We start from the raw sequence: 16,865 nt of genomic DNA, 5'->3' as shown, positions 1-16,865 counted from the left end.
CAGATATTGATCTTTCTTATAATTTACATTTTTATTTATTGTGGCTCTGCTGGGTCTTTGTTACTGCAAGGTGTTTCTCCAGCTGCGGTGAGTGAGGACTGCTTGTTGCAGAGTGTGGGCACTTGCGTTTCAGTAGTTGTGGCTTATGGCCTCACTGCTGGTGGCTCACAGGCTCTAGAGCACAGGCTCAGTAGTTGTGAAACGTGGGCTTAGTTGCTCTGTGGCGTGTGGGGTCGTCCCGGACCAGGGATCAAACAGCGTCTCCTACGCTGGCAGGCGGATTCTTTACCACTGAGCCACCAGGCAGGCCCTATACTGACCTTTAAAAAAGAAATGAAATTGCTTTCATTTGTAGATGTAAATAAGAGCAAGATGTAAAGATGAACATGATAAAGGAAAACATTATATAATCAAAAAGAATAAAATAAGACCTGAAGAGCAAAATATAAACGATATCATTTAATAGATTAATATTAGTAATATTTCAATTCCCACCAAATTGGTCTATGATTTTTAGATCAAAGTTGCAAAATATTTTAGAGCTTTATGATAAGAAATGTAGAATTAATGAAAAATTACACTGCAAATGTTACTGTAAATACCTTTCCTTCCACTGAAATCTGTTCACCAAGGTTTGGTTCGTATATGATATTTAAAATAAAGTTGCAACATATTTTAGAACTTTATAATAGGAAAACTAGAATTAATGAAAAATGATAATACAAATGTTACTGTAAATACCTTTCCTGCCACTGGTCTATTCACCAATGGTTCAGTTCACTGTATCAGACTCCTCACCAACCTTCTTCTCTTTACTCCTTCCAAATCACTCTGCATTGCGACTACAATGATATTCCCAAATTCCAAGTAAGTACGTGACCTGTCTGTCTTTGTTCATTGTTGTGTTGGTAAATATTTAACAACTGGCTTTCTAGGGTTGGTGGATGGAACTTGGCCCTGGGCAGGAAGGAATCCACCTGCAATGCAGGATCTTCAATTCCTGGGTCAGGAAGACCCCCTGGAGGAGGGAATGACACCCACTCCAGTGTTCTTAGCTGGAGATGCCATGGACAGGGGAGCCTGGCGGGCTGCCGTCCACTGGCTCGCGAAGAGGCGGACACAGGTGAGTGACTAAGCACACACGACATGATATGAACAGTTCCACCACAGCCTGCTCCAAGCCAACAAAGTTGTGTTCATCTCACTGAAAATGGAAAGTCAGCACTCTCAAGGCAATGCGAGCCAGTTCAACAGCAATGCATCGGTTTCAGCTGCTCTGTTTCTCTTTCAGGAAGGCTTTCCTGGGGCCCGCTGGCGCAGAGGGGAGTGAGAACAAAGGCCCCTGCCTGCTCTCGCCCTGAGGAAGGGGCAAGCTCATTCCTTGCCCAGGGGGAAGGCAGCAGTGCGTCCACGGGTCAGCCTGGAGAGGTGCGTAGGGGGTGCTGTGTGCAGGGGCATGCACAGTACCTTGCTTGCTGTTCTGTCTCGTCTCCTGCAAGGCACACACTTCTCTCTCCAAACTGAGGTCTTGCCGTCTGCCCCTCACGCATCAAAGTCAGACACACTAAAGCCTCTGGTTTGTTCCCGGAATATCCCCAGTTCTCTCCTGTTTAGAGGCTTTTGCATATGTCCAGCTTCTTTCCTTTTCCCTTCATCATGCCAACTCCCAGTCATCTTTAGGATCTCGGTTTAGGGGACCTCCCTGGAGGCCCAGTGCCCATGACTCCACCCTCCCAACGCAATGACCTGGGTTCGATCCCTCGTCAGGGAAGTAGATCCCATGAGCCAAGACTTCCTATGCCACAGCTAAAGAGCTCACATGCTGAAACGAATACCCAGCACAGCCAAATAAGTAAATAAAGTTTTTAATGTTTCTGAAAAAAAAATCTCAGTTTAGGAGAAATGTCTACTCCCCAAAATTGTCATTTTCATCTCTTTAACCTGGATTAGAAACTCTTTCTATGAGCTTCCAAAGATTCCTACACTCTTCCTATCACAGCCCTTAGGGCTCCATGTTATAATGGTATGTTCCTGTGGGTCTGTATCTCCCACAAAGAGCAACTAGAGAACAGAGACTGTGGCTCACTGGTTATTGTATGCAGAGCACATGGCACATAGTAGGCACTTTCCAGATAATTGTTCAATGGATTGAAAAAAGAAACAAATTATATTTAATGTGTATATATGCATTTCTTCATAAATTATGTGTATTTTACATATATGTATTCTCTGGAGAGGCAAGAATTGTTAATAGAGAAGACTATGGAAAAATCCTCGCACACATGGCAAGCAGGGAGCTAAAAGGACCTTGTAGGTGTGACTTCATGGACACTGTGGATGGTTCAGTTCCCTCTCAAGGGAGGAAAATTAATTTATAAAGCAGAAATGTAAGTCCGGCAGCAGTAGATATACAAATCTGGAGCCAGAGATATCAAAAAGAACACCAAATTGCTACCTGAGAAGATGGTCATGGATGTCACTGGAGGGAATGTGAGGAGCCACAATGGAAGTGTGAGGGTTTCTGCTGTCTTTAATGACGCCTGTCTGACCACCATCCACTCAGCCTTCACGGCACAAAAAGCCCACCCCCATCACCAGCATCGTTATCAAATAGCTGTGATTCTATTCTCACATCTGCTTTATTTTTACTTAATCTGCATAACAATGAATAAGATAGTTGGTACTGTGATACCTATTTTACAGATGAGAAAAAAATAGATCGGAGAGATAAAGTTCACACAGCATCAGAATTTGCACTCAGGTTTGTGAGATTCTAAAGCCTTAATTCTTTCTTCTCTGCATTACAGATTCTCACTGTCCTTTGAAGGACAAATATTGATTTCGCTCTCAAAGACCCCCATCTAAGACATCATTTTTGTATCCAGACATGTGTGAATTTCAGCAGCTAATTGAAAAAAAAAAAAAAAAGAAGACTTCAAGACTTGACCCTTCTACCTCAAATATAGTAAAAATTTATCTTAATGTTATTTTGGTGATTTTGGGGGACAGTTTTTGCAATGTTGGTGTCAACTAAAGTCAAGAAGCATTTTTCTGTAATGGAAAAAACATCTCACTCATTTTTCCTTCTCACTGGGTGGTTGGAAGTTGGAGTTTAGAAAGAATTAGGAAATAGGAAATATAGGAATAGGAAGAATTCTATTCCTATAGAATATAGGAAATATTCTATATAGGAATATAGAATACAGAAAATATAGGAAATAGGAAGTATTCTCCGTGCCTTTTTTAAACCTTAGAAGACAATGAAGCAGGCAGGTAAGAAGAAAGAGAACTGATTTCTGGGAACAATTTTAGGATGGTCATCATAGCAGCTACAAAAGAAAGGATGCCTAGAGAAGCACAGTTGTCCTGCCATTCCCAGGACTTTTGAGGGAGTTTATAGTCAGGACAGAAAGGACTGAGTTGAATGTCCAAGTTTCTCACGACGGGCACCACGATAGTAGAGACGTGATTCACAGGCTCGTGTTCTCTTGAGTTCCTGGATGGAGCACTGACTCACTGGAGATTTAAGACTGAATTTCCTTGCTTTCATTAGGAGGCATTCTTGATTCCCCAGGATCGGGAAAGGAGGAACTTGCCTGGAAAGTAAAACAACATCAAATTCCAGGAATAGGATCAACACGGCCCTCTCCTTCCATTCCTTCCTATTATCATCATGATCAATGCCAACAATACTCATTCACTGATTATCACTGTGTTCAAATATTATATACATAGTCCTTACAGCAAGCATTAGAAATGGACAAAAACAGTATTTGTTGGCTGAGTCCTTTCACTATTCACCTGAGACTATCACATTGTTAACTGGCTATATGCCAACGCAAAATAAAACGTTTTAAGAAAAAAAATGGACAAGAATATTTTCATTTTACAGTTAAGATAGCTAAAATCCAGAAAGAATTTGTGGTTTTTCCTGGAAATATAACTAGAAAGTAACAAGTTTAAAAAGTAATAATTTAATTCTATCCATGTGAAACACATATGCTCCTATTTAGAAATGATATGACCAATAAGGAATTAATATCCAACATGTATAAATAGCTCATACAACTCAACATCAAAAGAAAAAAAAAACAACACTAAGAAATGGGCAGAAGAACTGTGTAGACATTTTTCCAAACAGGAAATACAAATGACCAACAGGCACGTAGAAAGATACTCAACATCACTAATCATCAGGGACATGCAAATCGTAACCACAACGAGATATCACCTCATGCCTGTCAGAATGACTATTATCAAAAAGTCTGTAAGTAACAAATGTGGATGAGGATGTGGAGAAAGGGGAACCCTCCTACACCCTACACTGTTGCTGGGAAGGTAAACTTGTACAGCCACTGTGGAAAACAGTATGGAGGTTTCTCAAAGAAATAAAAACAGACCCACCATGACTCAGCAGTTCCAGTCCTGCGTATACAGCCCCCCAAACCCAAAATGCTAATTCAAAGAGATACATGCGCTCTAATGCTCACAGCAGCATCATTTACAATTGCCAAGATGTGGAAGCTACGTAAGTGTCCATCAACAGACGAATGGAGAAAGAATACACAGCGATATTCATATGGCTATATTCATACCCACAGATACTTATATACAGTATAGATACATTCACTGGAATACTACTCAACCACAAAAAGGAATAAAATTTTGCCATTTTGCAGCCACATGGATGGAATTGGGGGACATCATGCTAAGTGAGATAAGTCAGACGGATAATACTGCATGATATCACATACGTGGAATCTAGGAAATACAACAAACAAATGAAAATAAGAAACCAAGAAGCAGACTCACAGATGTACAGAACAAACTAGTGGTTGTCAGTGGGGAGAGAAGGACTGGTTAGATAGAGGTGAGGGAATGGAGGTACAAACTCTTGGGTGTAATAGAGGCTCAAGGATGAATTATACAGCTCAGGGAATATAGCCAATATTTTGCAACAACTATAAAATGAATGTCATCTTTAAACATTATATAAAAAGTAACAATTAATTTTAAAAATTTAATTAAAAAAAATGTATGCTCTGAAAGATGAAATACACTGCTTCCTCTTGTATTTTTAGGTTAGAATTCTTTTCCAACCTTCATGCCAAGTCTAACATTTGTACGAGCTATAACTCCAGGAACCCCACAAGTCATTATCGTATGACAGTTTCTCTCCAGTTCCCGAAGTCAGGGACAATCTCAAACCCTAGAGGGAGGGTGCAGATCACGTGAATTGTAAGTCATTTAAACAAACCCACCTTTCTTAAACGACAGCAATTTGCTCTGAGCCACAAGACTACAACAGAGCAGGCTATGCACAGCTCCAGCAAGGTCAGGACCAGCATCAGTGACACGAGACCCTGCGGGGTGTGATGCCGCATGTTAGATCCAGCAGAGACGTTCAGAGAAAAAAGAAAGGCCAGCAGCAGACCAAACTATAGCACCCACCCTCCGCAAAACAGGTCAAAGTGAATCACAAGTTAGATTTAATGCATTGCCACACCCAACACTCTACATGAGACACAAGGTCCGTCTTGTGTAAACCTTCTTCCTGGAAAGAGAGACATATCGTACTTCTGTATCAACCCATGTGAAACAGCTCTAGAGGGAAAAAGTGCTGACATTACCATTAACATCTACCAGCTGGAATAGTGGTAAACCCAGGAGACGTATGGGCAGCTTAGGAAAAGGGATGAAAGGGACCCTTTCATCAGTTCTTTAACTGCACTTCCTAGAGGTTTAGGCATTTACAGTATTCCTACAAACTAAAATAGTAAAGCTGAAAAGTGAAACACAAAGTTACCGGACTAGTGATCCTTCTACCGTCACTGAGGCACCTAGAAGAAACAAACGCTAATCCCTCTGGAGAGAAAATACTTCCAAAATCCACACATACTCACAAAATCAAACCCATACAAATACAAACTTAGATTATTAAAAATATAATGGAGAAAGTTAGGACTCAGACTTCCATGAATATTATCAGCAAACAGGAAGATTAAGTCAGTAAAAAACAGTTCACAAATCATGGGAAAGTAAAAATTTGGAGGAAAATATTAATTTCCCACTTGACTGTAGAAGAGGGAGAACACGTAAACACAAACCAAAAAAACACTTTGGAAAGGCTATTAAAAATCTTCCCTTTTAAAATACCACATTCAAATAAATTCAAAAGTAAAGTCGTTCAAAGCTTCAGTGAGTCACTATTTGAAAATTCCAGACCACAGAGAAAATTGTAAATCTGCCAAGTTAGTTTCATTAGGAATACTGTGAAATAAAACTTTAAAAATGCAATCTCTCTGGGGAATGTAACAGTGTCAGTAGCACTGTGTTGCATGCATGCTAAGTCGCTTCAGTCCCGTCTGAATCTTTGCAACCCTATGAACGGTAGCCCGCCAGGCTCCTCTGTCCATGGGATTCTCTAGGCAAGAACACTGGAGGGAGTTGCCCTGCCCTCCCCCAGGGGCTTCCCGACCCAGAGGTCACGCCTGCGTCTCACATCCCCTGCAGTGACTGGTAGGTTCTTTACCGCAGGTACCACCTGGAAAGGCCACCAGCAGTAGCCGCAGTATGTAATAATAGTCTAATACAGTATGCATTGTGTTAGTTACTCATCACATATTAATTCATATAATCTTTATATGTAATACATGTAATAATTTAATCTATTACTATCCTCATTTCAGTGACGGTAAAATTGAAACACAAAGAGGTTATCTTATTTGCTCCTTCAAGCCAAAGCTACTAAGTGGTAGAACCAAGATTCACATCCAGGCAGCATGGTGCCTGATACATTAGTTAGCTCCTCTATACTTTGGATTGTTGAAGTTCTTCATAATTATACATAATTTTAACAGACATACGGTTGAAGAGGCTTCCATGTAAATGCACAGGTCAGGTGGCTGGGAAGTCTGGCAGTCCTTGAGTAATGGCTTGAGAGCAAATAAATTCATGGAGAGGAAAACAGTCCCAACTATAGCAATGGTGGCGCTGGAAATGTGCATCCCAAAGCTGGTCTCCAACTGCAAGAGAAGAGGTCACAGCTTCACACGGGCCGCACACGCTGGTTCTGCGGCCGCAGTCCATCCGAGCAAACAGCCGTTGAGGGGGTTCACACGCCCGACTGGAGCCCAGGGGACCCAAGGTGCTCCACCCAAGACTCAGGGTCTCGGCCGGGCTCCCCAGCCTCTGCCCTCCCGCTGCTAACAGACGACTTGCTCCTGCCCCTGTGAGCACAGAGCAAGAGGCCGAGCGGCCACTTACCAGTGTTTCTGTGGGTGTTTTCCCGGCTAAGACAGCTGAAATTCCCGAAACAAGAAACTGCGTGAAAATAGGAAGTGAAGCAGAGAAGGGAGCATGAAGTCTTAATTACCAGATAACTAGCAGCAGTTGTACAAAACCTCTCAAATTCACATTCTAGAACACAAAATAACACTTGATTTTGCTCATTACTTATACAAGTACAATTTTAAATGAGTTTAAACTTTGCATAAATGTGTAAGACTTTCATTTTGTTTTGTATCTGGCCTTTTACAGGTTATATGGGTATGCCTGGTTTTACATACAACAATACACATATTCAATGTAATATAATTATCTTTATGCTTGTGTTTACATTAGATGTAAATAATATTTATTTACACATGCATGTATATTTAATATCATTCTCATATTCTTACCCAAGCTTCAGATAATGTGTTTTATTGGACTAGGTGTTCCAAAAAAACTTTTATACATCTAAATGTCTATATGGACATATCTACTAATGTTTAAATTAGCATTTTGGTCTATTATTTCTATGAGTCTAATTTTGATCAATGAAATTCTCTACATGTTCATGGCTTTCTCAAAACTCCGATCACCTCAAAAATTTCACATTTACCAAGCCACTCCTAAAATTTGAGGGAAAAGCTGTCAAAGTACATTTCTAGTAGTGGTAGCTAAGAAACGATATGCAGTCAGTGGAATTTGAATACTCACAAATATAGCCCCCCATGCGTAATAACCTGTGTAAACAATCGAGAAAAAGAAGTAACCGGAGGCTTGGGAAAAGTCTCGTAAGGAATGAATGAAGCCACCCAGAGCCAGAATTACTGCTGCAGTCAGAATCTGGACAGCCTGCAGAAGGAGGGAATGAGAGAAAGCATCAGTGATCGCGTGCCGGCCCACACTGGGGAGAGAGCGCCTTGTTTATTTTTATTTCCTCTTTCCCATCATGGTTTACTACAGGATATTGCACATAGACCCCGAGCTCTGCAGTAGGACCTTGTTTACCCCTCCTACACATATATTAACGTAATAGTTTACATCTGCTCATCCCAACTCCCAATTCATCCCTCCCCAGCTCCTACCCCTCTGTCAGTCACAAATCTGTCTGTGTCTGCTGCTGTCTCCTAGATAAGCTCATTCGTGTCATGTTTTAGATCCCACATGTAAGTGATATCATATGGTATCTGGAGAAGAGATCACTTTAATTTTCCTCAAAAAGGAGATATCAGAGCTTGAAATGGTCCAAAACTGAAGCCAGATTAACTGGGCGAGGTCTGCTCTGGAAGGTTCTGTTCCTGCGATGCCCACTGATCCGACAGCAACACTTCATCGCCCTCTCTGCCCATCCCAGCGTGTGCATCCTCACAGAGCCCTCCAGCGAACCACAGCATGAAGGAGGTGCCAGACTGTGAAACTAGCCTCTCCGCCTGCCTTGGGGCCACAGTACGGTGACCTCCATTCTCCAGCAGTGATAGGATGTCTCCCACTGTGAGATTATGCCTCTGCATTTCCACTCTTCAGGTTTAAAGGATGCCCCCGTCTTCCCTTAAAGCACATTATCGATCCAGCAATGAGTAGCTCAGAAACCCCCATAGAGACATAACCAAGGTTCCCCATGCGATAGGTGTCGCCTTCCACCTTAAAGAAACGTGTTACCTGAGGCCGACTCACCCCGAGAGCTCGCAGCACCTCCGGGTGGTTCTGTGACCTGCCGAGGGGCCGGTAGGCAGAGCTGTCCTCCCCCGCGGCGCCCCCCTGGCTTCTTGGGGCATCGCCAGCCCAAGCTGCCCCCGGCTCTGTCTGATCAACTTCTTGGGAGGCCATCTGGGGTCTTGGTGGCTGTCAGAGAAAAGAAACCCAAAGTGTTTCTGTTTTCCCTTTTATTGCTAACTAATAACTGCTTTCTGTTTTCTGTTCGACCAAAGGGTTCCATTTTGTCTAGAAATCAAAACAACTCTCCTCCAACAGGGCGGAGGTTTTACCTTGTTTATCCCATTTGATACTGAAGCAGTAGGCATCGCAGACCGTTGCACTAGGCCTGGGCACAGCACCCCACTCTGGAGCGCTGCAGACTGTCCCTCTCTCTTTCACCGGCATGCGTGTGTTATGTGGTCCTGCCTCTCTTCAGTCCAGGACATCCACACATGGAGAAGTCTCACTGAGCAGTGGTCTCTCATGGGAGGAGGTAACATTAGTCACATTCTAGAATAATAACAGGTGGCATTTATCGGATGTTCACTGCTCTGTGCCAAGTTCTTCTAGTTTCTGTGACTTTATTAACGTGTTTAATCCCGTCAACAGCTTCATGTTGCAACACTATTATCCCCATTTTAAAAAAGAAAACGAGGCATAGACGGCTTACACAACTTTCTCAAACTTAAATAGCTCATAAGTGAGTTCAGATTCTACTTGAGATACCCACTTTAATGTTCAACACTTTTAAAGTCATTGCTTTATGTAGCAATACATGGAATAAAGCACAATGGATAGAGTTTAAGTACCATGGGGAAGCCAGGTGCAAATCCAAATTTGACCGCTTATTAGTTGTATGACCCCATAGTGGGAATCTCAGTTTTCACAACTGTAAAATGGACATAATTTTAATTTCATATTAACATTGCAAAGTCCATTGCATTAAAACATTTCATTAAATTCATTCAAAAACATTGCATTAAAAAATTTCCATTGGGAAATAAGTTTATACTTTAGATAGAATATTTGACTTGCTGAAACATATGTAGTGTGGCTTCCCACGTGGCACAGTGGTAAAGAATCCACCTGCCGATGCAGGAGGTTCAGGAGATGGCTTGACCCCTGGGTCAGGAAGATGCCCCTGGAGGAGGAAATGGCAACCCACTCCAGTATTCTTGCTTGAAAACTCCCATGGACAGAGGAACCTGGAGGGTTGCATTCCATGGGGTCGCAAAGAGGTGGACACAACTGATCACAAACACATACAAACCACGTGTGTCTGCATGTTTGTGTGTCCATGCATACATTTTCCCAAAGAAATAGCTGCATAATTATGTGCAGCACTTTTTTACTATGGCATCACAGTAACAGTCACACTCTAAGGGGAAGGCATCCTCACAGTTAAATGTTTAGCAACCGAACAAAAGACCCTGAAGACATTCTAAGCACCCCACTGGATGGCAACTTTGACAGACAATAAAAAAAAAGTGGACTTCCTGTGGAGAGGGAATCTCTTTTTTTATTAACTTTTGTTGGAGGCTAGTTGCTTACAATGCTGTGTTAGTTTCTAGGGCATAGCACAGAGAATCAGCTATTTGTATACATATCTCCCCTCTTTTTGGATTTCCTTCACCACAGAGCACCGAGTTCCCTGGGCTATAAGTAGGTTCTCACTAGCTATCGCTTTGCAAAACAGCAATAGAGACGCAGACGCAGAGAACAAGCACATGGACACCATGAGAGGGCATCTATAGTATTTACCTTGGAGGCTTCAGACCTGGGTCAAACTATTTTCTCTCAAGCGTATCTCATTACAAGCAGGAGACACTCAATAAAGATCTCTTATGGTACCCTTCCCGGAAAACAGCAGCTCTTTTAGCTCAGGCTTGATGCAAGACTTTGCCTTACACCACACTTTGGAGGAGTCAATATTTTGCCAATACTTTGCTGGTGGCCTGCAGAGTGCAAACCACATCTGGGTCTGTGCCCCTTGGATTTCACTGTGCTTTCCTGAAAGGTGAGTGCTGATTGGGACACTGGCCCCAACTGTCTTCCAGCGTTGAGATGCTGCCTAATACATTATTAAAGCCAGAAACAATAATGTATTTATTATTATTATGTACTTAGAAACATGGGCAGATGGGTGGGAAGGCTTGAGGATTGGCGGTGGGACAGTTGTTTGCATAGTGAGAAGAGACATCACCGACTCAGCGGGCATGAATTTGACCAAACTCTGGGAGAGAGTGAAGGACAGGGAAGCCTGGCGTGCTGCAGTCCATGGGATCTCAGAGTTGGACATGACAGCGACTGAATAAGAGACAAAATCAGATTATAAGAGTAGTATTGATGGGGTAGGTGATTCAGTACTTAAACCCCTGAGGGGATTGCAAATAGAAAAAATAAGGGAGACCCGTAAGAAATGATTACTCAAGAAAGTAGGTTTGCTTAACCACAGAACCAAGCAGGCTTGCTTGGCAACAAAAGCGTGAAACAGAAGCCTAAGACGCGCCCTCAAACAGTAAAACAGTGGTGGCCTGAGACCCACATCCTGCCCAGCGAGCTAAGTTAGGATCCCGAGGACAAGCTCTCTGCACACAGAAAAAAACAATAATTTATGGAAAGGTGGCTTTTCAAAGTGACAGAGGCTCATTATACCAAGACCTGAAATAATTTCTCTACAGTGCCATGACTGTCGTAACCTGACCACGTAGGGAGAAGAAAACTCCCTGGCCCAGCCTGGAGGGGGAGCCGATGATGGAAGTGTGACATCGACTCAAGAAGGAGGAAGAAAGAGGCTCTTTTCCCCTCTCCATTTGTCCTTTGGTGGTAGAATTGTAGCCCATTAAAGTTCTCAGGGTGCAGCTCCCTGTCACTCACCTGCTTTAAACCTCACAGGTGCCCTATTCTAATAAATCACTTATCTGTCACTTTGCACTCACTGAATTCTTTCTGTGTTGAGACAGAAAGGACTAGAGCTCTTCGGAGGCCCCTCAAAACGCTGCCGAGCAGCTTCAGTGTCTGGAGTGGGGAGGGCGGTCGTGTTCATTATCACACTCAGTTCACGCAGGCTTAGAATGGTTAATTAGTTCAGACAGATAGGTGTAAAAATGACGCCAATTGTAGTTTAAATGCATTTAATGATTACTAGGTAGCAGACACTGTTCTCAGTGCTTCATGGATTCATTCCTTTCTTTTTCACAATACCTGGGTCTTCTAGGTCACCATTAACCCAATTCTATAGAAAAGGATGGCATAGAAGGGGGCTTGAGGTTTGGGTTCGATCCCCGGGTCGGGCAGAAGATCCCCTGGAGGAGGAAATGCAACCCACCCCAGTGTTTTCACCTGGAGAATCCCCACGGCCGGAGGAGCCTGGAGGGCTACCGTCCACGGGGTCGCAAAAACAGTCAGACATGACTGAGCGACTAAACAGCCAAGGAGTAGCGTGGACATGTCAGCCAGCTTCCCAGCATCACGCGGGGACCGGTCAAGCTGTGTGCGGAGCTCAGGCTCTGGGTGTAGCGAGGTCACGGGCCTGCCTCTTCTCCCTGCGGGGCCTTACTTTCACCGCCCTCCCCCCTCAGAAGCGCCCCTGTTTAGAAGGCAAATTGTCACCCTAAACGAATAAATGTCCTGACGTTGGTGATGGGAAGATCAGAACAAAGAGAGAGGGAGGCAGGAGGATCCCAAACACGACCCCTAAGGAGGTCCCGGGACCCGAGGGGATGGTGCGGGACCGGGGTGGTGTCCCTGACCCCCAGGTTGGGCAGGGCGGTCTGCGAGAAAGAGGAAGCTCACAGCCACCTAGGCAAGGCCCTAGTTCTAGAAACTGGAGACAAGTGGGGAGCTGGTCACGGGCAGGAGCAAGCGGGCCCGATGCCGTCACCGAGGACCAGCTTGGGAAGGGGCTTGTGGCCCTGGGACACCGACTATAACGTGAGCAGGGGCCCAGCGCCGGGAAGGCGCTCTCTGTGGAGCTGTGTGGCTGGGCTGTGAGGGGCAGAGTGCTTCCTGCCACGGCAGTAAGCCAAGGGTGTCACGGAGGCTGCAGCCGCCGCTGATGGCGAGCTGGTGAGGCCCGAGGGTACTCAGGACGGGAGAACACAGGCTAGTGGCCCAGAGAGCGGCGGGGCGCACCGAAGGGATGATTTCAGGGAGCCCAGACCCTTGCACCTTCTCACACGTGGAAAAGCGCTAAACGCCTTGACTTGAGATATCTGGCTCTCCTTTAATTAACAACCGTCTTCTGGCATGCAGACCACCTGCCCTTTGCTGCAAAACTTCTGCATAATGTGGCTTCCCCTCACCTCCTGCCTCTTCGGAGCGGTTCTCTCAGGGTGACTTGAGACGTTGCCTCCCGGGCTTGAAGTCCTAAAAATTCCCATCAAGTAGAACATAACTCAGCTTTCAGGCTGTGAATATTTTTCAAGTCGACAGCTGTCAATAGAGGCCAGAGCAGGCTTCTGAAGGAACTGCCTGGGACTGAAGGAAGGGGCTGAACGCAGCGAAGACCAAACGGGAATCAGAGAGAGACGCGAAAACCATGGTTGGAAAAGCTGTGACCTCCCTGCATCCTGTTAACCAGGGCCACTGCGGATAGAATACTGAAGAACAAAGAAGGGGCAAAAGCGCCGTGAAGGAGGGAGAGGAAGAGTTATGAGGAAGCAAACCTCCCAAAATCGGTTCCTTTACACACCCGTTTGAATTCGGAGCTGTAGAAAGAGCTCCGGAAGGAAGTTACGTAAACAATAGGAGCTCCGTTATCTCGTTTGTGAATTTCAGATCCTAGTGCCCACTTCAGAGAACAATGATCAGGATTAGAGACAGAATGCACGCAGAGGTCTTAGCAACTAAGCCCTTCATGTGCACGCTCAATAAATGATGAAAATGAGAAACTTCTTCAATTTCTTAGAGAAAAGGACTATAGGAAACTGCTTCCCCAAGAAGATTCATAGAGATTTCCACCCTTGGGGTACAACTTCCCCTAACTACAACAAGAAGTGTTTTCGAGGAGGCTGGCTAGAGTTTGGTGCTGAAATATCATAATAAGTAAACAAGTTCAAAATTCAAGTTGCTAATTTTTGAAATGAAAAAATAAATCTTTATGTGAGTAAAGTCAACAGTCTAGTTGTTCATTTATGAGGGACCATAGCAGACTATTTGGAAATTGATGTATTTCTCAAGGCTTATTTGTCTTAATCCAGTTGCTTAATAGCGACACTTGCATTGTGGGTTTTACTCCTATACCCACCCATGCTGAGGTGTGCACATGCTTACTAAAACTATGCTCTTCTGGAGACGGTACCTTTATGTTATCTTAACCCTTCTGTAAACTCTCATTGAGGAAAACAATCAGTTAACCATCTAAGGTCTCTAAATTTTGGAATATGTTAAATGTGTTTGCTTCTAATTTATAGCTCTGCAAGTTTTTAAGTCATTGCTTTGAAACCGTGCCTTTCTAGAAGTGACATTATTTAGTATAATTTTAAGACAATGAAAGGCTTCCCAGGTGACTCAGTGGCAAAGAATCAATCTGCCAAAAGAAATTAACCTAAATGAATTTCAGGTTCTTGTGAACTGGGAAATATTCAGCATTAAATACCTAGTATTAATGTTTGCTTGTTGATCTAACTGATATAGACATGTCTAAGAGTCGTTAATATTAAGCATTATGCATAGGTTTAATATAACACATCTGTCACAAATTTTTCAGCAAGGAAAGTAACTTCAGTGAAGAAACTTCTAAGGAAAGAAAATGTAAATAAGAGAGGAGATTTTAGATAAACTCTGTTAAGAATAATTTTGCTTTGGGAATGTCTATTATGCTTTAGGAATGCCTGTCTAAAATAGTCTTTCCACATTTGGGTAACTTTAATTTCTAGGGTTGTGTTAAACCAAGCGTTGAAAGTTTATTGAATAGATAGGTCATTTCCAAATAAAATAAGATTCATAATGACCTTCGACCCTATCTAACTGAGTGTTCTAAACCCCTTTGATATTTATTGACAAATCTTCTTAAATCAAATTCTAATGAAGCACTTTTGACTTTTAGCTAACTTTGGGGTGCTTCAGAGGGCCCCTGATTAGGTTCATTTGGTATGTGTAATTACATGGGAAGTATTGTCAAATGAGTGATAAATCTCAGGTTATACTGTATGGCAAATGTTGCTAATATAGATATCCTAGAAATTATATAGAATTCCTAAAATTTGGATATGTCCTGGTATTCTAATGAGAAACCGGATGGCTTCACAAAGATTAACAAATGGACTGAATGAACTGGTGAGTATGCTTATAACTTTCATGGTTTCTATCTGAAAAATTTAGGGGTCTGAATCAGTTTCCAGGTGGAAGGAAAACTTCTATCTTATATCCATATGATATCCAATATTATACTAGACAGAAGTGGTTAGATTTGACAAAATTCAACATCCTTTCAGGATAAGAACTCAATAACTAGACAAGATAAGAATGCACTTTAACATGAGTGACAAGCCCACAGTGACCATCATACACAGTGGTTGAAGAGCTGAAACCTTTTTCTGCAAGACTGGTAACAGATCACTAACTTTGAGGCCAGTTGTATGAGTCAAGCAAATTATTTAATGCCTATTTTCTTAGCTGTAAATTAGAATAGTAATATTTAAGTCTTAGGGCTATTAAGATTAAATAAATTGTTGCAACATGCTTGTAACATTGCCAGACACACTTAAGTCTTACTAAAGGGTTACCTCCTCATTGTGTGTGTGTGTGTGTACCTATGTGTGTGTATAGGGGTGTGTGTGTGTGTACATATGTGTATATAGGGGTGTGTGTGTATACACATGTGTGTATATAGGTGTGTGTGTGTGTGTGTATGTGTGTGTGTGGGTGTGTGTGTACATATGTGTGTATAGGGGTGTGTGTGTATACATATGTGTGTATATAGGGGTATGTGTGTGTGTATGTGTGTGTATAGGGTGTGTGTGTGTAGATATATGTGTGTGTATAGGGGGTGTGTGTGTGTGTGTGTAGATATATGTGTGTATCGGTGTGTGTGTGTGTGTGAGTGTGTGTGTGTGATTAGGGGTGTGTATAGGCGTGTGTATGTGTGAGTGTGTGTGTATATATGTGTGTGTATACATATGTGTGTATAGGGGTGTGTGTGTGTGTATATGTATGTATATGTGTGTGTGTATATATGTATGTGTGTGTATACATATATGTGTGTATAGGCATGTGTGTATAAGTGTGTGTGTATACATGTGTGTGTATATAGGGGTGTGTGTGTGTATACATATGTGTGTGTATAGGGGTGTGTGTGTGTGTGTGTGTACATATGTGTGTATATAGGGGTATGTGTGTGTATACATATGTGTGTGTATAGAGGTGTGTGTGTGAGTGTGTGTGTGTGATTAGGGGTGTGTATCGGGGTGTGTGTGTGTGTGTGTGTGTGTGTAGATATGGGTGTGTGTATAGGGTGTGTGTGTGTGAGTGTGTGTGTGATTAGGGGTGTGTATCGGGGTGTGTGTGTGTGTGTGTGTGTGTGTGTGTAGATATATGTGTGTCAATAGGGTGTGTGTGTGTGTGTGTGTGTGTGATTAGGGGTGTGTATCGGCGTGTGTGTGTGTGTGTGTGTGTAGATATATGTGTGTGTATAGGGTGTGTGTGTGTGAGTGTGTGTGTGATTAGGGGTGTGTATCGGGGTGTGTGTGTGTGTGTGTGTGTAGATATGGGTGTGTGTATAGGGTGTGTGTGTGTGAGTGTGTGTGTGATTAGGGGTGTGTATCGGGGTGTGTGGGTGTGTGTGTGTGTGTGTGTAGATATATGTGTGTCAATAGGGTGTGTGTGTGTGTGTGTGTGTGTGTGATTAGGGGTGTGTATCAGCGTGTGTGTGTGTGTGTGTGTGTAGATATATGTGTGTG

General features: G+C 43.0%; 1 protein-coding gene across 1 annotated transcript; it reads right to left on the bottom strand.

The window, feature by feature from the left end:
* Positions 1–3,524: 3,524 nt before the first annotated feature.
* MS4A3 (membrane spanning 4-domains A3) lies at positions 3,525–7,019 on the bottom strand. The gene is made up of 3 exons (XM_070473707.1): positions 6,867–7,019; positions 5,262–5,363; positions 3,525–3,596 (listed from the first exon to the last, which is right to left on the bottom strand). The coding sequence occupies exons 1-3, from the start codon at positions 7,005–7,007 to the stop codon at positions 3,525–3,527; spliced, it is 315 nt and encodes a 104-aa protein (XP_070329808.1). The 5' UTR covers positions 7,008–7,019.
* Between the last annotated feature and the right edge of the window lie 9,846 nt (positions 7,020–16,865).

This window comes from Odocoileus virginianus, chromosome 10 (genome assembly GCF_023699985.2).
Source record: "Odocoileus virginianus isolate 20LAN1187 ecotype Illinois chromosome 10, Ovbor_1.2, whole genome shotgun sequence".
In the NCBI taxonomy this organism is placed as follows: domain Eukaryota; kingdom Metazoa; phylum Chordata; class Mammalia; order Artiodactyla; family Cervidae; genus Odocoileus; species Odocoileus virginianus.
The sequence above is the reverse complement of the archived record's forward strand: the minus strand, read 5'-3'. Positions and strand labels throughout refer to the sequence as shown.